General features: G+C 45.0%; 3 protein-coding genes across 8 annotated transcripts in view; 2 read left to right on the top strand and 1 right to left on the bottom strand.

The window, feature by feature from the left end:
• The window catches only part of Oseg4 (intraflagellar transport protein Oseg4), a 46552-nt gene extending 39053 nt beyond the window's left edge, over positions 1–7499 (bottom strand). For 2 of the 3 annotated variants that reach the window (XM_077702538.1, XM_077702539.1), the window contains exons 1-3: positions 7328–7498; positions 6552–6663; positions 1841–1915 (exon numbers count right to left, since the gene is read on the bottom strand). In XM_077702538.1, coding sequence (XP_077558664.1) covers positions 1841–1915; positions 6552–6663; positions 7328–7351 — 211 coding nt within the window. In that variant the 5' untranslated portion in view covers positions 7352–7498. Of the gene's footprint in view, positions 1–1840; positions 1916–6551; positions 6664–7327 lie in introns of all 3 variants that reach the window. The other variant, XM_077702540.1, reaches the window with a different exon arrangement.
• A 116-nt stretch (positions 7500–7615) lies between these two features.
• Positions 7616–12488, top strand: Rpl30 (ribosomal protein L30). The gene is made up of 5 exons (XM_077702547.1): positions 7616–7682; positions 7807–7854; positions 8576–8721; positions 9590–9720; positions 12416–12488. Exons 2-5 carry the CDS (start codon positions 7834–7836, stop codon positions 12454–12456), a joined length of 339 nt encoding a protein of 112 aa, XP_077558673.1. The 5' UTR covers positions 7616–7682; positions 7807–7833; the 3' UTR covers positions 12457–12488.
• A 1030-nt stretch (positions 12489–13518) lies between these two features.
• On the top strand, positions 13519–24403 carry Scgbeta (sarcoglycan beta). 4 transcript variants are annotated; one of them, XM_077702544.1, is made up of 6 exons: positions 13519–13536; positions 15380–15580; positions 16816–16998; positions 18545–18796; positions 20326–20460; positions 22872–24403. In XM_077702544.1, exons 2-6 carry the CDS (start codon positions 15401–15403, stop codon positions 23079–23081), a joined length of 960 nt encoding a protein of 319 aa, XP_077558670.1. In that variant the 5' UTR covers positions 13519–13536; positions 15380–15400; the 3' UTR covers positions 23082–24403. The 4 variants fall into 4 exon arrangements, with proteins under 4 accessions (XP_077558670.1, XP_077558667.1, XP_077558668.1 ...); XM_077702541.1 differs by lacking the exon at positions 13519–13536 and adding an exon at positions 13848–13963; XM_077702542.1 differs by lacking the exon at positions 13519–13536 and adding an exon at positions 14022–14158.
• The last annotated feature ends 2693 nt before the right edge of the window (positions 24404–27096 follow it).

The raw sequence follows: 27096 nt of genomic DNA, 5'->3' as shown, positions 1-27096 counted from the left end.
ACCGCTTCGTTTCTCCTGAATGTGGCACCCGGCAGCGTCTTGCGCGGTGCTCTGAGCAAGCGGCCTGATTTGTGGCAGCAGCCGAAAGCGTGTAACATGCGCTTATCTCACACAGCGGCGCCGTTCACCCTTATATGTTGTCTGGCGCTCTTTTATTTTCATCTTATTGCCTGTAAATAAAAATGGCATTAGGCAAGTCTGCAATAAAGAACCAGGGCTGGTTGTTATGTGATGAATGTTCAGGTGATATGAAGCACTGAAAACAACCGTGGTGGTGTATTCACTTCCTATAAGAAATAGACGGTACAGCGAGTGATTTACTACAAGCTGGTGAGTGTTAAGTGGCTGTCATTTTCGACTACCTCACGAATGCGTCGAGGAAGCGACTCGTAAAGAGACTACGATTTCTGGACGGGAGCAAAGGCCTTCCTATCCTCTGCAATTGCATTCCACAACTGGTCAACTGTGCGGCCCCAGTCATTTCTTTTGGCGAGGTTCATTTTCATTATTCCCCAGACATTATCACTGGGGTTCAGGTCTGCCCCGCACGGAGGCCACCCCAGCTCGAGCCCCACGTGGTCCTCCAGGAGAGCGCTCACTGCTTGTGCTGTGTGAACAGGGCTTGAAAGAACTGAAACATCTCATGGCTATTTTTTTTATTTACCAACCAGTTTTAATGAAAACGCACTACGTTATAGAGTATTTTGTGCTGATTTCAAATCTGCCATTAGATTTTTTGTGAGTTGATTATATTTTGAGTTAATTAATGATTAATTGCCATTATTCTGGGTCACAGTTACAAAATAACTACTTCATACAGAATGGCAATTATCACGTGGCTAGGCAGACAAATGACTAAAGAATACAACATAGGAAGAACTTTTTTGATTCAGCTATTTTTCGTCGTTTTACAACACAGGGAACTTCGCTTCTCTCGCGCTCTGCCAGAAATGGCTCGCAGGTGGCGCCAATTGAACACAATAATAATTTTCCGAAGCCTCCATTTGAAAAATTTGTTTCCAACATTGTATTCCCAACACATTTCGGTATCAGGAGCTAAAAGAATTAATGTTGTACCTCCTCTGGGTGCCAAGATATCTGAGGATGAAATGCTAGCTTTGCATTGCAAGAAAAGTGCCGTTTCACCATCGAATTCTGTGCTAACTGAGCTGTAGAGTGCACTTTAAAATGCTATTATAATATAATAACAACATATGGTGTCTTTTGATGAGGAAATTTACAGACTGATAGAAAAATGGCTGTGGAGGCCAAAAATGCCATTTTTGAGAAAACGCTTTTTTTTACCGTTTTTCGGCCCCAAAGACCCAACTGCCCCCTTAATTTCAGCCTAACTGGGTATTTTGTTCTGTTTTCCCCAAGCGATATAACCGCCGCGGTTGTTTTCAGTGCTTGATATCAACAGCACGCTCCCAGCACAGGCTTAGTCGTGTGTGAATCTTTATTGCAGACTTGTTTGAACACCAGTTTTCTTTACAGTCATTAAGATGACAATAAAAGGAGCACCGGACAACATGTCGCAAAGATGTATGAACGGCACCGTTGCGAGCGATGTGCATGCTATGTGTTTTGGCTGCTGCCACAAATCGTGCCGCTCGCTCGGAGCACCGTACAAGGCGCTGCCGGGTGCCACGTTCGAGAGAAACGAAGCGGTGCGGCTGAAATCGAAAAAACTGAATGCGCACTCAGCTATCTCGACAGCAGGCGCTCGGCTGGAAGCCGTCGCGTCGATAGTTACCGCGCACCGCTCCCTTGGTCTGATTTATTTTGTGACCGACAGTACCTTGTAACACCCACACATTGCAGGACGACACAAACTCACCACTGTGTCCTTCAAGTGTCTGATTCATTGACAGGTTGCTTGGTGCTGCAAGGCCTCTGATTTTGCCATCTTTTTCTGCAAAAAGAAAAGGACAAGTGTAGAAATAGACAGTTGGTATGACATCCCAATTGGTTTAAATGTGACACACTTATAGAGACCATGAAGCCAGCATCCACATCCTGGCTTTATATGAAAGACCTGGCGTTTGAAAACTTGCTTAACTCCACTCTTGCCCCGAAGAACGTCGTTTTCGCCAAAATGGATCAGTGAAATAGACAGACAATCAAATTTCCAACAGCATCTCAGTAGTGACGTCACTGGGGAAGCACTGAAAACAAAGTAACCAGTGTGTTCATTCCAGGCCTCCTTTCAAGCAGTGCAGTCAAACAGCGCCAGAGCCACCACTACAATCCCATTTATTGGAAGTGTTTGTCAGTGACTGTCAATTGTCCAAACAGCCCCTGTGATATTACTATGTGGGTATCAATAAACTTTTCCTACCCAATATACTTCATTTTTACCATTACCCGCAGCTTTAACATAATGTTGGCTAACTTCAAAGCTACCCTTGAAGCTCATAACATTTGTTTTGTTCGATGGGCAGCCTAAGCACCGAACTCACAAGGTGCGCGAGCTGCAGCAGCATGGTGTGCTATTTCGGGTTCCCTCAATGAGACACCTGCAACACATTGTTGGGGCACGAAAAGGTGCACCCATGACCAGTAGGAGTAGAGACGCCCCTGTAATGAGCGTGCTCCTAACGGCAATCGGGCACAGGAGAAGAAGCAGACAAAGCGATCCATGCACGAGCTGTTGCTAGCCATTGTAGGAATAATGCTGTAAGCATTACATTGCACCCGATGACCGCAACCAGTGGCCATTCTTTCCATGCCACACTTTCCACCGCTCGCATCAGAATAGGCACTTCGATAGACAGTTTCAAATCTGTGGGACTGTACAATGCATTCTTGTGGGCTCTCGTTGAACGTAAATTATGCTTGTGCGGGCAAGGTTTGCACATGGCCCAGATAATTAAACACGTTCGCTGTCCTTAGAATGACAGCAAACAGTTGCATCAATGGTGCATGCATTTTAGGTGTAGAGTACCTTAGGACCGCACAATGTCCGTGCGCATAGCATTTGCAATCACAAAAAATCACACAGGCACCGGCAGGATTCGAGCCTGTGTCTGGTAGACCAGACAGAGTTAGTGTCAGTCATCTTACCCATTGGGCTACGACCGTGAGTCAGTACCCGACAATCAAACAGCTTACTCCCTCGCCTGTAACGGTGCAGAGTATTTTAGGACCAGAGCTCTTCGATGTAGACAGTTGCGAAACTCCGCCTCAAAAAATGGCCCGCACCTAGACCCCCTGCTTTGGATCGTGCGTATGGTGATGCCACTGCGGTTGCCGCACGAACTACCCAAAAAAAAAAACAAGCTTATTATTCAAACTGAAAATTTAACGTTAAATTTTGTTTTAAAGTGAATAATTCTTTATTTTTGTGCTTTCATAAGTTATTCATTGCTATCTTGACTCCAGTTTTTAGGTTTCAATTCATTCTGCATCCACGCAACTGCCTCGACCAATTAGCGCTTGTGCGGGCACTCCGGCACACATAGGTTCGACCTGAAGTACTAAATTTGCAGTTATCGTTTGGCCTACAGCACATTGTATGCCGAAACTGATCCAGTAGCCGATCAAGCGACTCGAAATGATCATTTTCAGCTTGCATAAAGCCGTAGAGGCGACTCTAATTTATTTTTTTGCCGTCAGAAGACCGAAAAGGACACGCAGCAGACGACAGTGCGCAAGTGACGGTTGACCCCATGGTCGCATTTATTTTTACTACTCTTGCTTCGTATGTACATAAAACACTTGCACAGTTGAACACATTGGGCTCCTTTGGCATAACAAATTTACGTAAGCACTCAAATACCAATTTTTGCCCAGATCGTCGAACGGCGAAGCAAACGGCGAAGACTTTTCCGCCCCGAATTGGCGGTGAGATGTTTCAGTGGCTCCCCCTGGCTCTGACGTCAGCTTAGGGAGTCACGCCGCTGTCGTCTGCAACACTTGTGCTACACTCATGTTGCTGTGGTCCGCTTGTGAGGGGCAGCAAAGCCTAAGCTAAAAATCGCACGCTTTGATCTTTTAGGGCATCAAAAAGAGTATTTCCAGTAATTCAGTTATTTTTCCAGCCTCTGGTAACTCTGAATAACTTCAAGCTGTATACTGCACAAGTTGGCAATGAAAGAGGAGAGAGAGACCAACTTTCTTGAGTGCATCAGTCAGATAATCGTGTGTAACTCGTCCTTTCTAGCTTATTTGCGAGGTTCAGGGATCAGAGCTCCTCGATAAGTATACAAAATGTGTAGGCTCCCCTAAAGTATTTTCGAGATGTTCTTACGAAGACTCAACAGTGTAATGCTACGCAGCAAGCAGCGCGCCCCTACACGCATATCGCAAAGCAGGAAACAAAACGGTTGTCTTCTATTCATTTCATTGTTGTTGACTTGTATCAGGTGAATGTTTTTTCTATGCCCAACGCATTATTTTTTTCTGCACCGCCACACACGTCTTATTGGGAGGTTTGGGAATGTTTGAGAGGCGCACATAGTTCATGTGGATATTTTCTTCAGGCTGTAAGGCATACACTACCTTCTTCAAAAATTGGCTTTTGGTATGGCTACGTACAAGAAGGTGCATATTCGCAGCGTGCGTTTATTCACATGCAAATGCAATGAGAAGGTTTGTGCTACGCCACCGCGATACGGCGCAGACGACGTTGTCCAGGGTACTCGAAGGCGACTTTTCCGCCCCGAATTTCTATTGTAACTAATGAACTGAATCTCAACCGGAACAGTTATGACATGATTATGGTGTTGAAGGATTGATATACTCGCTAAGAAACACAAGAAATAGTGTACGTGCCGGTTTTCAGTATTATGAAGAATCACAGCCAATATATATGTCCAAGCCGCTATTTTGTTTTCCAACCCCTTCAGGCGTAAAGAACAAAGCCTGGCCTACTCAGGATGATGTTCCACGAATTGAAGAAAATTACTCTTACTCTCTGGCCTGGACTGAGGAACCCGCCCAATAACCAGCTCTGTTTTACTGCTAAAGTTTTCTCCTCCTTCTCCTCCTCCTAGTATTCTTGACTGTAGTGTTAGTGTTACTATAACGCATGTCTGAATATTGGAAAAGCATGGCTGTCGGAAATGTACTGAAATGTCCCTCAAAGCCTGAAGAAACATATTTTGTTACTGTATTTTTACCGTACACGTTACCCATTTTGCTCAATAAGCCTCCATACTGGTCAGAAGCCTGCACCAGCACGCGCCTATACACACCATAGGTTATTTGGAACTTAACCTACATTTTTCGTGCCCCATAGTGCATGTCGGCACACTTTCATGCTATGACAACGTAAAGTGATGTGATACAATACTTTCGATCGTTCGGCAAGGTTGCAAAACGTTTTACCTTACACACAATTACCACGAATACTAGTGCCTTCTGCCAAAGCTGAGAGCCCCGAAGGCCTGGAATTTGTTTTGGCCTCGCATTTTCGCTGTTGTTGGTTTTTAGACTCTAGATGTTCCTTTTGTTCGAAAGCTTTCTGAATACAGAAGCTGACGCCTAGCTCCGACTCTGCGCACAGGACCGGCTCCGCAGGAATGGGGCCACACCGGCAACGTTTCTTCCGAAGCGGCGCCAAAAACTATACGGTATATCATGCTGTGAGCTAGTGTATGGGATTTTAAGTCTGATTTTAATGAAAAGTTGCGCATACGCAAAATCTGGCGTGGACAAACATCACAAGACAACCGAGCGCAAAGAAACAGCAGGTAGAGCGAGCCTGAGTGAAGCAGACGACAAATGCGAGAATCCCTAAGCCGACGTCACGAGGACGCCCTTCGCAGCGCCGCCCGTGGTCACGCTCACCGCCAATAGTTTATTTTGTCACCAACAGATGGCGCCACTGTAAAACAAGATCCAAAACAGTGGACCAATCGTAGGGCCACTTTTTGATGCATGGGGCCTATGGGGAGTTTCGCAACTCCTATATCAAGTAACTCTGCCTTAGGACCTCCCAATGTTCATCCGCATCCATCCGCGCGCACACCACCATCAAGCGAAGATCAAGCGAAATTCGATTTGAGCCGTAGGTTGCAGTTTCATTTAGGGAATAATCGGATGTCGCTCTGAGCGCAACTTGGATGTCGTTTCGAGTCCCCGTATTCCACACCCTCGCCATACTCCCCAAAGCGGAGATGCTGCCATTTTTTTTGTTTCTTTTTTAGGTGGACTTGCACCAATGTTAAAAAATTCCTGAAGTAGAAACACAATTTAAAATGTGGCCAAACCAGTACGGTAATCGTAGGTTAATTTAACTGCATTCCTCTTGCAAATTTTTTAGACATTAGTTTTATTTAATTCCTTACGTGATTAATGACTTTTTAATAAGCTACCTTACTATTAGTAGCTTACAGAACACTTTCAGGTCTGCAAATCAAAACATTGAGCACTAGGATTAAGATCTTTGCTGTGACTGCTTAAAAACGGCCCAGTATTCCCGATATCTGAATGACAGAACGCTATTTTTATCAGAGAAGAAGGCGAAGCTAGTTTCGTCCACCCATTTACCACAACACAACTGAGTAAAAAGGCATGAAATTGATGCTATTTAATTCATAGCTTACCTGTCTCCAACTTTAGAACCTTCAGAAGTCCATTCTCACCACCGCAAGCAATGTAACCATGCTCTCTGTTCCACGCCAAGCACTGAATTCGTGTGTTGTTCGGGATGGCGATCTGTTATGCGCGGGAAAAAAAGACGCCGTCGTTCTTTCAAAAATATATGAGAAGAAACAGCACTGTAGGCGTTCTTTCGGTGCGCCCTACATTTTCACATGAGTGAATGTATGGGTGAACACCGCGCAGGATTCGCAAAATGTGAAATAAATTTCATAGAATATTGCATTGCAGGCCTTTGCATAATAACAGAAATGTAATTTCGCAATCAATTTAGATGATTCGATTATGCGCGAAGATGCGCGCACAGGTATGAAAAGAACCCATAAGGAGACCGCCGTGACGTTTTCTACAGGAGTGGCGGGGTTCTGTCTTGCGTAACTTAGCATCCATGGACCACCAGCCTTGTTTTAACGGTAGCACCAAAAATAAGACAAACTTCCAATGTTTATCCAACTTGGTTTCACGTAATTTTCGGTGTACAAGACCAGAACAAGAATAGAATTAATAAAATTCGTAATATTTACAGCATTTGATGGGTGGAATCAAAGAGCATACGGTAGCAGTTGCGTAAGGTGCTGTCGGTAAAGAGCGCATAATTCGACGCACTTGCAAGAACTCAATCTGGGTTTCTTTTGTACGCGCTCGCTCAAACTCCTGCGAACAGGTGTCATTCACCTGGGAGTAAAGAACCGTGGGAAAAAAGTTGGTGGGTCGAACTCACCTTCTTGCTCAAGTATATGAACATGATGACCGCCTTGCGCAGCGCGGAGAGGTTGGTTTTCAATCAGATCGGGAGCAAGTGGTCATTAAAACAGCCGATCACCGATCAAAACAGTTCATTACAACAGCAAGCACAAACAGCTGCCATGACGACGCTACACGCTACCCTCCAACTCAAGGCAGTTCACTTAAACTAAATTTAAAAACTTTAATTATATTTTATAAGCAGCAATAAACAAAAATAAAACGTGTTGATTATTATTATTTATTAGTGCATTTTAAAATGTCACTTAAGAAGTCAGCGTTGGGGACGAGAGTCCTTATCCGGGTCTTTTTGCCTCCTTCGGCAACGTGGTGTGAGTGTCGTTTGTTTGATGTAGCATTTGTGCCACTATTGTAATCACGTTTTGGCAGTTCTGAAAAAGAATACTTGTAAGTAAGCTTTAGCTGAACGTTTAAGCTGTCGTTTATTTGTTTCAGACCAGTGGACCCACCCGCGGCATCACAATGGTCGCTCAAAAGAAACAGGTAAGGCTAAACCTAACTCCATGCTGCTTGTTACTGTGCTTTTGCTGGTAATCTTGATTTGTGGTTGCTTAATACACCCTGTATTCGGTTTCCCGCATTGTGCGCCTTGGTTAAAAATTTATTTTAGTAATGGAGGTCCGTTATTAAAATGAGGCGAACTTGCCGCAAAAGCAAACGATTCCATCACTGTCAGCCGGCATGTGTGGTGTACGGAGAGTTCGAAATGAATTTGAAATGGATGGCGACCGCAACTGTGACGGCTCGGTTTTCCACGAAGTTTTGCTGCATTATTTGACGCCCAAGTTTGAATACCGTGATGTGTATTACTTGAATACTCGTGCTTAGAGAACGGTCTGTAATGAAACTGGCAAGGCCAGCCCGGCAGACTCCTTGTGCGCAGTTTTTCCCTGGTTAATGGTCCCGTAGTGCCCACGCTTTTGCAAATCGACGCATCTTACTATGTTTTTTGTGGCGGCTTTAACCAACATTGCCTCTTTGTCGCATGCCTACTGGTTGGCAAAATAGACTTTGTTAGCCGTTCTAGCATTAGCTGTGCCTGCTGTCATAAGTCACAATAAAGCCCCTAAGTTTTCAACAAGTTGCCGTAAAGCCCGGGTATGTAAAACTTCCTGGCGCAAGGGAGACAGGGCCCCCGCTACTGCGGCTTCGAGGGTCTCGTTCGCTCACTTCTCACTCGTGCCTCTTTTGTTGGACCGTGCAGAAAAAGGCTTTGGAGAGCATCAACTCGAGGCTAGCCCTTGTGATGAAGTCTGGAAAGTACGTCTTGGGCCACAAGCAAACCATCAAGACGTTGCGACAGGGCAAGGCGAAGCTCATCATCATTGCCAACAACACTCCTCCTCTCAGGTGAGCAAGGGGACAGGTTCATTCATTGCCGCTTATACGCCTTTCGAGCAGCCTCGTCAGTCTTGGGGGGGGGGCAGGAACACAAATTATGGGATTGCGAAATTACAGTCTAGCATTTCCCGGGGGTGCACCTCTGATTCTTGGCGGTGCTGCATCTCATTCAAAAGAAAACGGGAACTGTAAAATGGATAATGCAAGCCGCAAAGTCTCAAGCTAACCAGAACACGAGGACGGACAGTGCTTCTGATTTGTATTTTTGTGAGTAGATTGGCGTATGCATCAGTAAGAATGTAATTGAGCACTGTCCTTGCCTTGTAGTGCAGTGTTTGATATGCAGTCTATATAAGGGTGTGCACTTGAAGGGGAACCCTTTTTATGTGATGTGTATGTTCAATTTTGGCTCCCCCGGGAGGGCACTCTGTCACAGGATTACAATGTGGGCATGGATACCAAGTTTCAGATGCTGTCACACATGCCGAAGGGCATTAGCAACGTACTTTCCACAAACAGTAGCTCTTCTATTGTGGGAAACTCCGAAGCTGTACTTGTCTAATTGTGCGATGCCTTTGCTCCTATTTCTTTAATGAACTGCAGTGATCAAAATTTGGTTTTCATCTGCAGTGCATGACATTTAATCAGCCCTCTTTTCTTTTCTTTTTTTAATCTCAAACCACATTCTACTTGCAATGGTCATGTCATTTTAGATGTTTACAATTACTCCTTGGTTTCCTTTTCGTAACTAGGCAAGTTTGTTGTCTAAGAGCTTGCACGAAGCAGGCAGAATGGCCCTGCCCTTGTCTTTTGTGCGAGTTGTGGGGCGTTTTTTCCACGTACACCACTGGGTTCTTCCCGTGTGTGCCTTGTGCAGGAAGAGTGAGATTGAGTACTACGCCATGCTGGCCAAGACTGGTGTGCACCACTACACGGGGAACAACATTGAGCTGGGCACGGCCTGCGGAAAGTACTACCGGGTGTGCTGCCTCAGCATCACCGACCCAGGTGCGTTTATGGAGCCGTGCTCCGAAACACCCAGACTGAGCACCTTACTCTACGTGCATTGCCACTCTTCGTAATGGTGGCGAGAGTTGTTTCACCTGACTGAAATATGAACACCTTTTGGCGGGGCAATTGGGCCAGTTTGAATTTCGGTATTCAACCGTGCTATCTTGGTGGTTCCACTTGGTTCTTCAGTGGCCTTCCTTTGAGAGCATGTAAGCATTACCAGTAGGGGTAAAGAATGGCCAGTATTTTTTAGAGACATTGGAGTGAGTTGGCTGATTTGTGGCTGTATTTTGGGCAGGTAAAACGATGTAATCCATGGCGCAGCTGTTTAGGGAGTCCAGAGAGTTCATTTAGCAGGCTGTAGAAGAAAAGACGCTGTTAGCAGCCATCGCTCGTGTTTTCCAGTTATCTCGGCCTTTCAAACAATTTTCGCCCATATTATGGTTAATATCGACATTTTGTTTATTTGTACTCGGGTACAACCAGTACATTTTCGGTGGCTTTCGATATATCATAGGCCACAGCAAGCAGTGTAAGGTGCAAAACAAAGCAGGCACTGGTGCCTACTCGCAAGCACTAGCTCAAGCTGGTAGGGAGTTTTTGAAGCTATAAATGCTTGTTGTCGAGTATTGTGGTTGAAAGCGAGGTATTGAGTGTGTCACTCCTACTGCGTGTGTACTTGAAACACACAGAAGCGTCAGAAGTGTACGTATGGATTCAGGAATAGAAGAGGGTGGTGCACATCGCCGATGATGGCAAATGGTCACTGACAATATGAAAAATAAACCATGGTGTTGACCAGCAACAGCCAGTTGGACAGCCACAGCTGTAATCTAATTAAAGTGTTGCATTACGAAGAAGAGAGTGCGGTTGGTTCTCTCTTGTCCTTTTTAGAGATTTGCAAACATGCCACTTCACTTGCAGAAGTATAAACCAAAATATGTGTCAACCCCTTGCCTTGAAGTGGAAGATGTTAACAAAAAAACAACTTGTCAGAGAAGTGCGTGAGAAACACGCTTACAGTGTGAATATTTGTCTTGAGGTTCATCTGTCTAAGTGCGATCTCCAAATTCACTCTTCTGAGCTGTCAGAGTTGTTTAAGGATGACATGTGTCCGGCAGTTTCTGGTAGATAGACGTTCGCCGACAAAAAGTAAATTTCTTTGGCTTCATAAAATGACGTTTTAAACTCCTGCCTAGAGAGACCATCATGGCGCATGAGTTCGACAACTTTGTAGCGGATGGCTTCCACCATAATGGGCAGCAATCATGCGCAAAGCTCCTGAATGAAGTCTACCACTTCTTTCTCCACCTCAGGGTGCACCGCGTGGCTTCCATGGAATCGTCTGTTTCGGGGTCGCTTGTTGACAACTTACTGGCTTCGCCAGTACCGCACACTCTTCTCCGAGCTCTGGGCCGCCATATTCTCGTTCTCCTCAGCGAGCTCTATTTCTTTCATCTAAACGCAGCGATGAACTGGTGTTGAGTTCTGCCACTCACCTCGGAGCAGACACGCACAAAAACACAGGCTCACACACGACTAAAAACTGAAAACTTGAGAACTACAAAATACAAAAGGCCTTGTAACAGAGAAGCAGTCCATACAAAGAGGGTGATGGCGACGGACTTGCTGCCTAAATGCTTGCACTTTGTGGCCAGACTACACTCACACCTTGTTGCCAGACAACAAATAACATTCTGCCAATAACCACTGTATAAGACGAGGGGTGACTTACATGCAGATCTGTTTTGAAAAAGCACGACCTATATACCAGTTTGTATGGTGTTTTGGCTTGGGCATTCCTGGCAGTGTAATCTAAGCATCGCACAGGTTCATTTGCACTGCTCAAAGTGTGCAAATGAGTGTAAATTAGCATGCGCTGTGTTCAGTGCAGTGTGCCCAAACTTGTAGGCTGCCATGGCCGTAGGCTTCGGCCTTTCTTTGTAGAATGCTTATTGCACCAAGAGTACCATGCAAATGCAGCCGGTGGGCCGTTAGGGACACAATAGCATGCCCCCTACTTTCGTACGCTGCCTAATTTATAGTTACGGTTGTTCTTTTTCGGGTAAAATATTACACCTTGAACATGTTTCACGAAAAAGCGGGTTAATCGCGATTTTTTCCCGGAACGACGTTTTCAAAGTACCGATCTGCACAATCGTGCACTAATGGTCCACTGTTCTCAACCAGTACCTGCCGGAAGCAAGCCGCTCATGTGCAGCTTTGTAATTCATTGAGTATTGGCATGATTCTGCCGCTCACTACCTCTGGCTGGCAAATGCTGCACTGGCATTGTTGTGTCTAGCTAATGGAAGCTGGGTTGTCCAGAGAACTTTCTCCCGGTTTAATTTTTTTGAATTTGTTAGTGCTCTTTACTGTCGTCACTGCTGATTCATTTCCAAACAAATGCCGGATTTCCGGGAGAATTTTTGTAGAAAACCCTGAAGTGTCCCCCCTAATTACTGGCTTAAAACAAGCACCAAGTTTAATGCGTTCGAGTTAAGCTCGTTGTATCCGCTAAAATAAATGAGTGTATAAACAGAGATCTGGGTGTGAGGCAGTTTTATTCTGTGTGCATTTTCACATCTGCATGTAATCCTTTTCTTTTTTCAATTAAACTCTGGCTTGCACGTCTAATATGCTGACTATGTGATCACTAATTTTCCATGTTTCTCTTTCTTTCTCGTTGCAGGGGACTCTGACATCATCAGGAGTATGCCTTCCGAGCAGTGAATTTACGGTTAATAAATGGAAAAAGAACTTGATGCGTCTCTGTCTTTGGTGTAGTAACCAGGCCGCACATAAAATAGCCCAAGTCTAATTCAGGCTTTGCTAAACGTGAAGCGCTTGAAGCAGTGCGTATTTTCTGGCAAAAAAAAAAAAATTACGTATTTGAATGTCTTTGGTGTGGAAAATTTTTTTGATCAAATCATGATGTGCAGTTTTGAGTGCAACAGCGTCGCACTTGTAGGTAAGTTACCACACGGAACTCCAACCAAAATTTAGTATCGGGCTGGTGGCAAAGATGCCTCTGTGCAGTGGTGTAGTTTTTTTTTTTCAGAACATTTCTTTAAACCTACATTATAGATATGGCAAATGTGTGCCTCCTTGTGAATTTTCTGGATTTCACCACTGCCTCTGAGCACTTGGTGCAATTACTTGGTCAGTGGGGCTCTTCGATTTAGTCTTGGACTCCCTGAGAAGCAGTCCTGCATACAATTTCCCATGTATCCCTATGGCTTCGGGGAATTCTCAGAGTACCCGCGGTAAGTCCGAGATGGTAAATCGAAGAGCCCCAGTATGTGCCCATGCTTTGCAGAAAGGCTGTATCAATGTAGTCAAGTGGTGTGTGGGGAAGTGGTAGAGTTGGTCGAAAGTATATGTCTGCTTAAGGGCTTTCTGCTGGCACTGACACAGGTGAACGCCAACAAAGCCGAATACCGCAAGGCGTATTTAGATACCAAGTAGCCAAACTGACCAGACGTCCCGATTTAGGCAGGTCGTGTTCCGGTTTTGTGGCTGTGGTCCTGCTGTCCCTCAGCCTTGTGGGACGGTGTTTTGTCCGACCTTCGGTCAAAAGTGTGGAGGGCGGATGTTAATTGCCATGTGTCACTAATGGAAAGCTGGAGGAATGGAAGAGCCAAAAGACGCAATTTGAGGTTTATTTTGGCTCTGACACAGCACAAACGACGGGACTACGCAAAAAACAACACAGCGCCTGTGATGTGTGGCTTAATCCCAACGTCTAAGTAGTTTTCTTGAAGTTAGTGAACCAACAAGCCATACAGCACACCCATCTGCGTTTGAGGAACGGTAGGTGGACGAGCTTTAGCCGTTCGAAAGAAATGACGTGCCTTGCAATCAAGGCCACCGTCCACACTCGGCAATGATATTGCTTAATGACTGCATTCGGCATCCACAGAGCTGCATACTTTAACTTGGTATGACAATATTGCAGCATCATTAAAAAAAAATTTTATTTGCTCGGCCATGCTTCCTGCCAATGATGGCCACTTTTTCAGGGATGTCCGAAACCAAAACTTTCTGCGATTACTTGTCGGTCTAGTGAAAAAGCGCCTTGTTGAAGCTTCCCAGGAGAATTATCTGCAATTTTTAATATTATCATTAAAACTTTCTTCGAATGGGTTTCTTTGCATTCGCCTGGAGATGGCAGAGCGGTTCCCCTCTATGGCTGCTGTATTTTGAAATGGCTTCAATGGCTGCTGTTCCTGCTGTTGAGGTAGAAAAATATTACCATAAATCTTTGCGCATTGTTCTGCATAGTTTCTCTTGGCCATCTGAGAAATCCCGCTACATCGCCTTGCTCCCATGCGTTAGCATTTGACATTTCGTGTACCAGACAGGGGCCACAAAATTTATTCGTGGGTGGCCGTCCCACTGGATGTTTGTGGTGCTCAACTCGGTGCCTCAAAGGGTCGGTGGTTAACTACTCTGCTGGTCACAATGGCTGAGAAATATTGATCACTGTTCAAAATTACTGACTACCAGACGTAGCTAGCCATAACTACGTGTAGCCAAAACCCCAACCATAGCAAGAAATAGTGTTTGATAACAGTGACGGGCTAGTCAGTGGCAGCGGTTTGCCCGGTTGGGTAAAAATCTAGGCAGACTGCTCCCACCGTAAGCTGTGAAGCTGTCATGACGTCGGGTCACGGTGTAGTGGGGGAGATGTGGTAACGCTTACTAGACCTCAGCCAAATTTCCTCACGAAGTGCCGAATGCCAGCGCAATGTTTCTGTCATTGTAAAAGGACCTCTGGTGTACACGCCCTGCCCATCTCCACTAGATTTTTCAGACACAATTTTTTTCCTGTTATCGAAAACTGCAGATTTGTGTGGCGGTCGGACGTTTAAATTTTTGCATTTTGCCCAGGGCATTTCACTCATTGAAATTGTAAGTGTATTCAACCATATCGCGCGAAACTAGTTTGTTGCACTCTCAGCTGCGTGATTACGTTTAGAAATTGAACTATTCGAGATCTATTCCGTGTTCTAGCCAATTTACGTACTTGCAGTACACTGAGTCATCACATTGGTGACATTTGGTTCGTAAGCGCTTACAAAATAAATATACGAATTAAATTGCCTGTGGCGTTTCTTGAGGTTTTTCTACGCCTCGTCTTTGCAACACCATTTATTATTTGCAAATCTCACATTGTTGCTGTCCCTACTCAATTTTAGCACATTTGTCTCTTCCATCATAAGCTTGAACTGCATACATACAAGTGCTGATTTTTTTGTCGTAACAGGCAGTCAACTGGTTGAGAGCTGGGTGACTGGCAGCTAATAGCCCATACATGCACCTTGCAAACCTTTTGGAGGAGCCCCAATTTCACTAAAAATTTGTTGCTGGATTTTTTTGGCTTGACTGAAACCATGTTGCTGATCACGAATGACCCTGAGGTGGGTTATGACTGCAGTGAGGTGGTGATAGTAGACCACATTACTGATAAATTTGTGGTGCACTTTCTATCTCTACACAGCTATTCCATCATGGGGGTTGATACGAATGGGATAACTAGCGAGTAAAAACACTGTTATTTACTGGCAAATCTAAATGGCCAATGTCTTTGCCAATGTCTTTGCTCAAAGAAATCCTTGTACAGTGTTGTTTCTTTTCTCTGTTTCACCCTCAGGCGTCCCGCAGCACGCTTTCAATGCGTGAGAAAGCCATGCTAAAGCAAGAAATAAACAAGCGGCACAATGGGAACTTCACCGCTGGGTACGTTCCTGTCTTTGAGAATTCGCTCCACAAAACAGGCCTGCGTGGTCGCAAAGCCTTTCTCTTCTATGGCTTGGTGGTGGGTCTCTTCGTGGTCTCTCTTGCAAATCTTGCGGTAAGCTGTCTCACTTCTGCAGCATGCCTACCTTCTCAGCATGGCTGCAAGTACTCGGATGTATCCTTCTTTTGTAGATGACTGGAGCTGCACGAACTTTTATTTTTCGTGCAGTTTCTGTTCCTTCATCGTATTTTTATATTACCTTAAATTTTCCTCTGCTGACATGCATGCTGTGCCTTGCTTGTTTGTCTAGCTTTCTTGCCTGCACCATAAGAGATCACTGAGAGCACAACTGATATGGAATGTCTATGAATTACATATTAGTGGCCTGAATTTACATATACCGTATTTCCTCTATTCTTAGCACCCCTATTTTTGGTATGATCACGATGCCCAAAGTGAGGGGTGGGGGGTGCTTAGATTTGAAAAACCTAAATTGTCCCCCCCCCCCTCCCCTCCCCTCTCGCCACTTTTTTTCACAGCCCTATCTCGAGGAGACAGGTGCAAGGAATAATGTTCTAACTGGCAATATTGAATAGAGAAATAGGTACAGACAGTGTACCCACTGCTTACGTCCGATACTCAGTCGCCCTTACTGCCATGCGAGTTTGTTGGGCCGCTTCAGCCGCCGACCTCAGTATCCACCAGCAGGTCATCTTCTGTTCAGTTGAAGTGGTTTGCAATTGAAAAATTCATAAATTACTTCGCCAAAACGTAAACTTGGGCCCACTTCTACGCATTTGAAATCCACCTTGCGATGATTGCTTAGAAAAGGGGGTGCTTAGATTCGCATGCAAAGTTTTTTTCCTATTTTTTCTTCTAAAGCAGGGGAGGTTGCTTAGAATCGTGGGGTTCTTAGAATCGAAAAAATACGGTAGATAGGAAAGCTTGTGGTACCTGAATTTTGCTGTTTCATTTATCAACCATGCCGGCTAATACACAACTAGTATTGCGGTTTTCCTTGCGTTCCCTGGAGAGTAGTGGTACAAGTTTCGTAGATAAACAGTAAGAAAAACAAAAGAAAATTTCATGCTGATGCTGTAATCAGGCTGCACCAGAGCTGAACTGCTGTGAAATGGCTCAGATAGAGTGCAGGCAGAATAGAACAGACCTAATCATTTGGGAGGCTGTAGAATGGCTATGGCGCTTTCTTGCAGATGGGGCAGGGTTTTATTTTCTGCTGGCTGAACCTGGGACGTGATCTGTCGCTTCACGTGGCATCGTGTCTTGCAGCTTGCACGTATAGCTCGGAGTCGGGGCCTGTGGCAGTGATGGTTTGTGACTGCTCCCAGGTGACGGTGATGCTGCTGGGCGTCCTGCGCATCGGCTACGGCATGGAGAGCCTCGAGTTTCTGCCCACCGGTCGACTGCTGAGGTTCCTCAGCAATGCTGACCTGGGAACGGTTGTGCCCCACCAGGGTGTCATTGGGGGGTTCAAGGACACCGACCTGCACATCACGGGCGAGTCGCAGCCGGCAAGTAGTACCACTGGGTTGTTTCACGGTCTGATTCCTGTTGCCTCTGCAGGATAGCTGTGCTCCTGCTCTCTTGCAGTCACTAAACATCCTTCTTTCAAACCCAGGTTCTGGAAAACTTAGCTGAGATGTGAAAATTAGAAACAAGAGGCATTTATTTTTCACTGTGGTGTCGCATAGTGTAAACAAAACAACAGAAGCTTTTCCTCAAATCCTTTGGAACCTTAAACTATGCGAGGTCGCAAGGTCCGTCGTTGGGGCGTGCCAATGCATTTTAAAAGATATAAAATGTGAGTGAATTAACACTTCTGGCTTATTCTTACATCTCTTATGTATTTTAAGAATCTCAAACTCTATGCTGCCTGGTTTATAAAGCCAAGACCGCCGTGATTGTTGGAAGTGTGCAAATAACTTGGAATGCTTCACGAATAGCAGCTCAGGTTTTTTTAAATGTTCAAAAATTATATACAAATGAATACAAGTTGGTGGTTTCGTTGCTGTGTACACATTTTTCTTAAAGGGGCCTGTTACATAAGCACGGTGTGTAAATTCCTTGCCGCTTTCTTTTCTTTCCCGAAAACGGCTGTGGGGCATGTCATAAGGTCTAAGTAAATAACAAGTGGCAACCGGAGGAGACATGCCAGCTTTTTATCTGTAAAGCTTTGCGTGGTGTGCTTGGAATTTTCACGGAATGTGAAGGCGAATGCCTTTAGTGGACCTTCTGTTGATCGGCTTTCAAGCCTTCTGTTGAACTTTGCAGCCCATCTCCAGTTGACCAACCCCCTGGACAGCACCCTCCGAAGCTCATTTTGCTCGCTAGCTATTGCCAGGAGCCTCCTGTTTGCGCCTGTACCTCTCAAAGCCGCTTGCCTTTGCATGTCTGAGAGCAGCCTACCCTCCTCCGGCGCTGCTGTGTTTTTTTCCCCCCGACGTGTGCTCTGATTTTCCATGCGATTTTGTGTACCTACCGTGCAATCATTTTCTGTACCTCATGTGCTCCGTAAGCCTGGGGACTCAGGCTGCATTCCTATTTGCGGACAGCTTGGTAGACAGCTTACAAAGCAGTCTAGTTAGACTTCTAAAGGAATAGGAATTGGAACGGCGCAGCGGTCACAAATGCAACACCAAGGCAGACGACAACCTCGTAGCAGACACTTGGAGAAATTCAAGCCGCAAGTTCCGTAAATAGTATTACCATTATTATTACAAATATTACGTGATTTAAAATTAAACAAAATTATCTTTACCCTAGAAAATTATACTAAATATTACAGTAAAAGAACAAGTTAGTTTTTAACAACATTAATACACAAAAAGATGGTGCTGGCGTAGCTTAGTAGTTTAGACAGGAAGGTAGCTTGCATCGTTGCTGATTTTGATGCTTTCTCCTCGAAGCAGTCTTCATTGACTGCCTCGTTCAAATTTAAACGGGGCTTAACATGGCGGACTGTCCACGAAGACGGCAACGAAGCTGTCTAAGGGGTAAATTGGAACGCACCCTCAGTCTTTCACCTTTAAAAATGTTCATGTTGCCCCCGTGACGCAGGTGGTCGTGAGAACCACTCGGGACAGGCCGGCATCTGCCAGGGCGGCGGCCCACGAGGCGGCAGCGTCGCCACCGTCCAGGGGGGGTCCCAGCCTGGAGGTGGGCCCCGACTGGACGGTGGTGAGCAACGTCAAGGAGTTCCGGGTGCGCAGCCCCACCACGGGCCGCACCATCTTCTCCACCGAGTACCAGGGCTTCCAGCTGCCCAGGGGCATCCCCAACCTCAGCGTCAAGGAGGCACACGTCTCACGGGTAGGGCCGTCCCAGCAAGAGATCGCATCTCGTGCACGTCAGTGTCAACTAAGCCATTAGCTCATAGAAAAAGTTTGGTGGTTAGCCTCAAGAGAGAGATCACATTAACCCAGAGCAGATTGTTACTAAAAAACAGTTAGGCAATAGGGTTAGTACATTTATGTCCGGTATAAGGTTAATTCAGGCTTTTAACATTTTCCTGCCCACGAGAAAAGCAGTGATTTCGGGCAGTCTAGCAAACAATTTTTCCCGGTCACAAAAAATATGCAACATGTAAGTGTATGGTATGAAATTGTAGAAGAGTAAATTTCCTTTGCGGCGGTAATTGTTTGAAACAAGAATTATTATTTGAAAAAAAAAGAAAAAAAAAAGAAGGCTGTACAGAAAAGTTTTCAGACAAATGCAAAATTTGAAAGAGGCAAAAACGTCGGTGTTGCTCTTCACAGAAAAAAAAAAAGACAAAAAAATTGATATACATTTTGTACATATACTATCAGTGCAAAACTCCTGCACTCAAGTGCCTAACTGTAAAATTTCTTGACTTACACAAAAAATGTCAGCACCAGCAAATTTTGTGCCACTCTGCAAAGCAGTTTCTCAAACTTGTGAATCATAGATTGGCCGCACATGCATTGCGAGCTTTCTGCTCCACTCTTTTCTGTTCATAGCACAGTTTACAGTTTCGATACTTTTGCATTTTCTGGAGTTTTTGTTGAACAGGGATATGAGGTTCCTGGCCGGTTTTACGCCCTTTCGCTTTTGATACCAAAATGCGATGAATAAAAGTTGTTCTCGGAGTCAGTGCTGCTAATGTAATCCAAAGAGTCATGTGCAGAATCGTCCAAATGGCCAAGAATGCGGCGTTTCTGCACCACTGTAGCTTGCGATTTCGACGATATCTCCGTATCATCCGAGCTCCCGTCACATGACACTGGTGGAGCTTTAAAAAAATCGCAGCAAGCAGGGGGAAAAAACAAAAGGAGAATGTAGGGGTGTCTACTACTCAGTAGATGGCGCCAGCTCTCGGAGAACACTCAGAAAGCGCCAACTTTGAATTGGAAAACAGCGAAATCTGAACTCGCGTCAATAGTATACTATCAATTTGAATAGGCGTGGGCAGAAAAGTGTTGAATTCTACATGGTGAGCTCTAGGGATGTTGTGCCAGCAGCATTTTTAGAAATATCTTAGAACTTGTGCATTCAGTAAACTTATGAGCAGCTAAACTAGAGGAGTATGTAGCTCAGAGATAAAAACTGTGGCAGTTTGAAGCTGGCAGAGCTTATAAAATGTTGGGCATAAAGATGATGCTTGTGCAGTTATTGTTTTTATTGCAAGATGTAAATGCACTTGCAAGCCTATTTTAATAGATTGTCCTAAAAACAGTTTCAATAGCAATAGTCAGCGCTTTCATTGGTATCATTTGGGTTGTTGTTTCACTTCCTTTCCATCATTGTTTGCCGTGAGCAAAAAGCACACAGGTGGTGCATTTGTTCATTTTTTTAATACTATCTGTCTATGTACATTGCAGCTTACCAGTGCCAAGCGAGACCCCCTGATCATTTCATCTCCCTACCAAATTCTCCTCAAAGGCAACGGAGGGCTGGACATGGAAGGGCACAACATCACCTGGTCAGCCGGCCACAACATATTCCTCCGAAGTGTGGTAAGATGCTTAAAGTAGTCTCGGAACATATTGTTTGCAAATAGTTTTTTTTTTTCCTTTGTGAATGCGAAAATATCCGTAAAAATGGTGACTCACAGAAAATAGGCTGAAGAGGTTCTTGTAACACTTTTTTAATACAACAAAGAAGCCTGAGCAGTTTCTTTATGTGGCCTGAGATAACTATCACTTTATTTTTATTTTTTTTTATTTTTTGCAGCTGGAAAAGTTTGCTATTCCTTTCCCTACAAACTTTTGCATTGCTCATGGCGTCACTGTAGCGCAGGTAAATCACAGCACAAAGATCGCTTCTGGTGGACTCCTGACAAGGAGCAGGCATCATTTGCTTAACCGTGTAGCCGCCAACGACAAGCCACACTCGTCCGGCTTGATTTTCCACTCCTTTCGCCGACAAAGACGTATCACTGTCATCAATTGCTTTCCTTGCAAGTTTCGACCATAGATAAGGGTAGGTGTCTGTGAAAAAACGCATTCCGTGCCTTTTGCGCGTGTTTTAAGCCTGGCAGCAGTCATTTCATTATGCCGCTTTGCAAGAAGAATGTCGGCGGTGGCGATGCTGCAAGAAAAAGGGGTATTTCTTGGAGCAGTACAGAAAGCAGCGTTAGCGACAACATGGACTTTGTGTCTGACAGTGACTGGGATGTTGACTTTACTGTGGATAGTGATGACGATGACGATGAGAGCGACGGCAATGGCGATGACGACGGTGACGCACTGAGCAGTGTACGTGTGTGGCAATGCCTGAACACCGATAACCCGTGTGAGGTTCGCGGCTATAAATGGCCTGTATCGCCGGACTAGTCAGCCAGAACACGAGCACCAGAGCCGCAATCCACCACATAGAGTCGCGTGGACGCCGCTGTAGGTCCATTCGACTCAGCGGAAGGTGCCAAAGATGAGCTCGGACACAGGCGAAGTCGAGGAAGTACGCCTTACTCCACACTCGGTCAAATGTACACTAAGAACATGGGAGCAGCTTGCGGCTTACACCGACTTGCACGACTCGCAATTGCCTACATATGATGCAAAGGAATTACCGTATTTTCCGGTCTATAAGTTGCACTTTTGTACAAGTCGCACCCCCCTCAAAACGGCAGTTTTTCCGGAAAAAAAACATACATAAAGTCGCACCGGTGTGTAAGACGCACTTGTTAATTGGGCAAACTCAGAGAGGATTAGTTCTTTAGAAAGTGCGGCGAAAGTACATAGTTGCGGTGACCACCACCTCTGAACACATCCACCGGTAAGCAGTGCTAGACACGTGCATCTACCGTCCAAAGTCTAGACAGAACGAACTTCTCAAAAATGGTTTAATGATATACACAGATGGCATGTACTTACAAATGGTGTTTAGGCAAAACCATCGAAGTCTTCTTCCTCCGACTCGCTAACAAATAATTCATTCATTTAGACCGTAGAGCTGTGTCTGAACGTGCGGTGACATCACGCAGCGCACAGGCACCTCTTCGAACGTGGACCGTGCACGGCCGCCACGTACCAAGTTTATTCCATACATAAGCCGCGCCGGTGGATAGACGCACCAATGAAAATTTCAGGAAGAAACCACAACTTATACACCCGAAAATACGGTACTAGTTAGGCCAGCTTAAAAAGAGAGAGAGAAATTTCGCATAGAGAATTTGAATCGGAGAGCCTGAGTCTCCTAACCCGGGTTACGAAAACAACTGCATTGTCACATGCTCCTTGCATGATGAAGAATAGTGAGCCTCACAATACATGGTGCAACTTGATAGCTTTCATGGCTGTGTAAAGGATGAGTGCTCGAAGGCTGAAACTGTGCTGCTTTGTCATTTTCATACTGCATTCATACTTCATGCTTAAATGAAATTCAGATGGGAAGAGATTACTGGGACAGCGAGATGCATGTTCCAATGTGCACCAGAGATTTGTCGGAATGTGTCTTCTTGGGGACCCTTCAACAACAGAAACCTTCATTCTACAGTGTGTAACAAGTCCACTGTTGGAAATTATAAAATGAATAGCGTTTTTTTTTTTTTTACTAAGCATTAGGTGCGTAGGTTGGAAGCATTACAATAATTGAATTGAAGCTAGCGAATTCAGAACTTCTGCCAGTGAAGCATTCCAATGTGTAAATGCACATTGAAAACAGCTAGATAGCTGTTAAAATGAAGTAGTTTGCAGCCTACAAGACATAGTAAAGTGTCCTATAGGAGTAACTGATGTCAAATGCTGCTTATCACTAAGCTGTCTGTCGCCTGTGGGCTCTGCCTGTTTTGCTTTTTTTCCCCAGCTCCATAGAAATTATATTCTTGTTTTACATTATCCTCATGATCACCCAGTTACATCTGTCAAGTCTCTGCTCAATTCTTTAGCCATTTCCTTAATCCTGTTTCAAATTTTTCTCTGCCCAGAACCAAAGCCTGACACTGGACGGCAGCAACGGCATCCGCATCCTGGCTTCCGGTCTGCCACGCTCCGAGAACCCTTCGAGCGATGCTTCCTATTGGTACAAGCTGTGCATCTGCATGCCGTCTGGTCGCGTGTTCCGTGTGCCAGTACGGGAGCAAGGCTTTGGTTGTGGGGACGTCAGATTCCCGGAGAGTGTTAATCCCTGCACTTAGGTAGCCGTAGCTGTGTAGCGTGAGGCAGCTGTAGTTGTGGTAGATAGGGTCTGAACGGTGTCAGTGCAGGGTAAGAGAAAAAAAACCATACTACTTAGCGTTTTGAGCTTTTGTACAGAAACTTTGTTCATGTGGTAAGCCATGCGCCGAACTGTGCAGACGTTGAAAGCAGCAGCTCCGTGTGAAAGGCTGGAAGGTCTTCCTTTTGTGCAGATATTTATATTCATCAGTGCCAATGTTCATAGAGCTTTGTACAATAATACCTAGAGAGGAATTTGGTGCTGTGATTGTTGCCCGCAATGGGAGAGGTGGGTAGTGGTGGGTCACATGTAGAATAAGGGGGGGGTGCTTGATTCCACACAGTGTGGTTTCTAAACAGCAAATTGCTTTTCACTCGCGACAAAACGCTATTTTCACGGCCATAGAAACCTTTCATGCCCAAGCAGGCTATTCACCACTACCTACTGTTCTTGTGAAAGCGTGGTGGTGAGTGGCGTATCGGGGTTAGCGTTGAATGTAGCAGCAGATTCTTCCCTAGGTATTATTGTGTGAAACTGCTGATATTCCTTTGTTGCATATTACTGATGTGGAGGGAGGTGGTCCAGTAGAGTTCAGGCTAACAGCTTCATTCTTACCCAGTTGCCAAGCAAGTTGCAGGTGCCTTGGTTCTGCGAGCAGTCGCTACAAGGCACTGCAAGGAAAATATTCATTATAACTTGCAAAGTACTGCTATTGTTAGAAATCCACATAGAGTTTGTTCCATTGCATTCAGTGCAGCTCAGCTGTAGTTCAGCAAGCCAGCCGCAAAGGTTGCCTGCCTGAAGGCACCTCTCTCACTTCCTAAGCTACTGAGAAATTTTTTAGTTGTGGTAGCAATGTTTCCAGCAGCATTCCTGGAAAATTCGGTGCAGTGTGCAGAATCAGCTTTGCACTTGAGAGACCTCCAATGGAACAGGTAGCAAGAGAGGCAACAGGACAAGGTTATTTGCAATACAAGTAAAAAAAGCATTGTACACTCTTACAAGTGACCGATAGCAATGGTGATGAATGTACAAAGAATAATGAAAGCAGAACACATAAAAAGTAAAACTATATTTTTATTGTGTCTGTTTATTTCACATCTTTTTTGTAATGGCAGGCGAAGTTCCCACACGTTGTAGTATGTCCCACTTTGCCTATTCCCTTGGGATTTCTCACACAAGTGTTTCTCCTTGTGCGCAGAGAAAACCTTAATGCTGCTGCATATTCAGTTTTCTACAATTTCTGTGTTTATACCAATGAAACAAACAGGACTGCCAGCAATAAACATGTTTCCCCCGTTTGCTTCTTTTTTTTTTTTTTTCCCTGTCAGTGTTTATGACACCGTGAAGTACCGACAGCTACACTCGGTTACAACTCAAGAACGGCACCACCTCATGTAGTGTATCACTCCGCCAAAGCGCCGGACCCGTGACGTCAGTGCGCGCGCGTTTTGAAAGGGGTTTGCTATGAATGCGTGATATCGTCTGCCTTGTCTCACGCCGCCGTTTGTTTGTCGTCACTGGAGTCGTTTATAAGCATATTTTAAGTCCAAAAAATCACGGGAACGGCTCACGCCATGTTTAAAATATTCCCAGTAACGCCCTACTTGCGTTGCGCGGAGAAACATCTGGCTACGGTGAAAAGGCACAGCGGAAACTTCCGGTGCCGTTCTTAAGTTGTCACCGAGTATAACACTATTTCTGATGGAGGCAAAAAAACAAAAACGCCCGTGTGTTCAGGATTTCGGCACACGTTAGAGAGATCCCCAGGTGGTCGCAATTAATCAATCAATCCAAAGCTCTCCACTATGGTGCGCCTCGTGGCCTGCATTGCGTTGGTGCGATAAACCCTACAATCAAATCAATCAGCTAACACTGAAAAAATTGGGCCCATCTCCTCGCGAGGGGGACTCGAGTAAATGCGTCGCATGGGGGGTGGGTGTATTGCGTTAACGTTTAGTGTTTGGGGAGTTGGTGGTAGTGAATGCGTTGTATCAGCAGCTTCTTGACGTAGTTTGAATGAGTCAAGGATATAAGGCACGTTCGTAGCCCCCCATTCTGTGTCGGCTTTGTGGCGCAGTGGGTAGAGCACCATGTACATTGCGTTCCGCCCGCAGGGTCGAGGGATCGAAACCAGGCGCCGGATAGTATTTTTTTTTATATAGTGTAGGGGGAGGGGTGCGGACTACGACTACGGACGTCAACGCGGGTGACATCGCGAGTTACTGAAATGCTCTGCATTTAAAAAACCTGTGTTGCAAAACTATTTGGGTCAGGAAATAAACACTTTTCACTGCTCATGCTAGACTAATGCTTTACTTCTTTTTTCATAGCTTACCACAGTCAGACACAAATGTGTGGCTGCACATATTTATGCACCAAACAAGCCCTGGTGATGTGGAGAACATTTTTAACCATTTATGTTTGACATAGCTTTGAACATGCTTTTGGCGCCTTGCATGTAAATAACATTTCGGAATACTCAAACGAGCTCTTGGGTCTGGACTTTTTGGATCAACAGAAAGTTGCACCTGTAGCAAACTGCTTTGGTGGCACAAAGGAACGCCATCTGGTGGACAAGGTGTGAAGTGAGGCCCAACTGCATATCCAGCAGTGCTAGAGACTGCATGCATACTCTACACACAAGGTGTGAAACAGCTTTGAGCTGATACACAGTACACTTTGGATAATCACTCCCCCTCGTCCCAAATTTCTGGGGTTATACAGTCAAAACCTGATCTAACGAAATCGCCGGGAACCACGAATTATTTCGGTAAATCAAGAACTTTGTAAAATGGGACTCGTTTTACAAGCAGTTGCTTGCATGAATTCGATGCCTAAAAGAATTCGTATTTCAGCAGCTACCACAACATCGTGAGGCAGCCGCAGTGCTCTTATACCGATAATTTAGCAATGTGCTGAAAGTCTGCAGTGAAAATATTGTAGCGAAGAATATAAGCACTCTTGCAACAGGCGGTAGAACGAGTCGAAGCGCTACCCACCCATATTTGTATATGTTGTGCATTGGTGTCTGAAGAAGAGGAAGCACTCTTTGTGCAAGAACAGAACTTCTTTTTGTGAGAGCGATTGTTTTGCCACGGGGCATAGATTTGAGGGTTTGAGTGGATCACTGCAAAAGTTGATTAGATGAACATGAAAATGTTTACTATGTGGATGAAGTCTAGGAGGTCGTGATGGTGTGGCCCAGCCTGCGCTCGGCCCTTTTGCAGTGACACACTTACTGTGAATAAGCCGTTTGTCAAGCAGCCACCCGTGCCTCGACAATCTCCTTTACAATAATAATAGTATGCTAGGGGTTCTGGAAGAAACAAATTTATTTCCTGGCAAAAAAAGCCTGTAATTTTTGCCTGAGTGCGCTTCGTTAGCATTGGGCAGACAGACTTCTCGTAGCACGTAAGCGCATTCAGTGCATCCACCACCACAGGCGCGATCTAATATCATTGATTGAAAACCAGAACAGCTGAGTTTGTCACGTAGGGCTCTGTAAAAATGAAGCTAGATGCTTCATTCCTTTTTTTTTTTTTCCTGCCGTGGTGCAATAATCTTCGTGGTGTTCTGACGAAACGCATTCGAAATTGCTCTTTTATAAAATGTGCGTTTCTCGAAATACTTTCACTAAGTCGGGAATCTCGCTGAATGCAGGGCCGTAGCCGGAAATGTTTTTCAGAGGGGGTTTTGGGTTATGAGAAGGGATCAGTTTTGCCTAGTGGAAGCCTACGTCTCTCTTACGCACTGCCTTGAAAAAATTTCTGGAGGGGTTCAACCCCCCTCTGACTATGTCCCTGGCTGATTGTAGTCCGTTAGTTCGAGTTCATGAAAGCATTGAGCCGTATAGGCACCTTGGGGGCAATCGGAATTTGTTCGCTAGATCGGGTTTCGTTAGATCAAGTTTATAGGAGGGGTTTTGGGTTATGGGAAGAGACGAGTTTTGCCTAGAAAAAGCCCAAGTCTTTAGTTTACGAAAATTTAGTTCT

The sequence above is a fragment of the Haemaphysalis longicornis genome, unplaced genomic scaffold (genome assembly GCF_048455015.1).
Source record: "Haemaphysalis longicornis isolate Haplotype H1 unplaced genomic scaffold, Haemaphysalis longicornis Haplotype H1 scaffold_3, whole genome shotgun sequence".
Lineage (NCBI taxonomy): Eukaryota > Metazoa > Arthropoda > Arachnida > Ixodida > Ixodidae > Haemaphysalis > Haemaphysalis longicornis.
Note: the sequence above shows the minus strand (reverse complement) of the source record. Positions and strands in the feature narration are given on the sequence as shown.

What these genes read in the sequence shown, in the direction of transcription:
- Rpl30 (XM_077702547.1), top strand. Translation starts at nt 7,834, where the DNA reads ATGGTCGCTCAAAAGAAACAG. An exon ending in TGGTCGCTCAAAAGAAACAG is followed by an intron (nt 7,855 to 8,575) that starts GTAAGGCTAAAC and finishes TGGACCGTGCAG; the next exon opens with AAAAAGGCTTTGGAGAGCAT. An exon ending in AACAACACTCCTCCTCTCAG is followed by an intron (nt 8,722 to 9,589) that starts GTGAGCAAGGGG and finishes TGCCTTGTGCAG; the next exon opens with GAAGAGTGAGATTGAGTACT.
- Scgbeta (XM_077702541.1), top strand. Translation starts at nt 13,865, where the DNA reads ATGGGTTTCTTTGCATTCGCCTGGAGATGGCAGAGCGGTTCCCCTCTA. An exon ending in CTGCTGTTCCTGCTGTTGAG is followed by an intron (nt 13,964 to 15,379) that starts GTAGAAAAATAT and finishes TTTCACCCTCAG; the next exon opens with GCGTCCCGCAGCACGCTTTC. An exon ending in TCTCTCTTGCAAATCTTGCG is followed by an intron (nt 15,581 to 16,815) that starts GTAAGCTGTCTC and finishes GACTGCTCCCAG; the next exon opens with GTGACGGTGATGCTGCTGGG.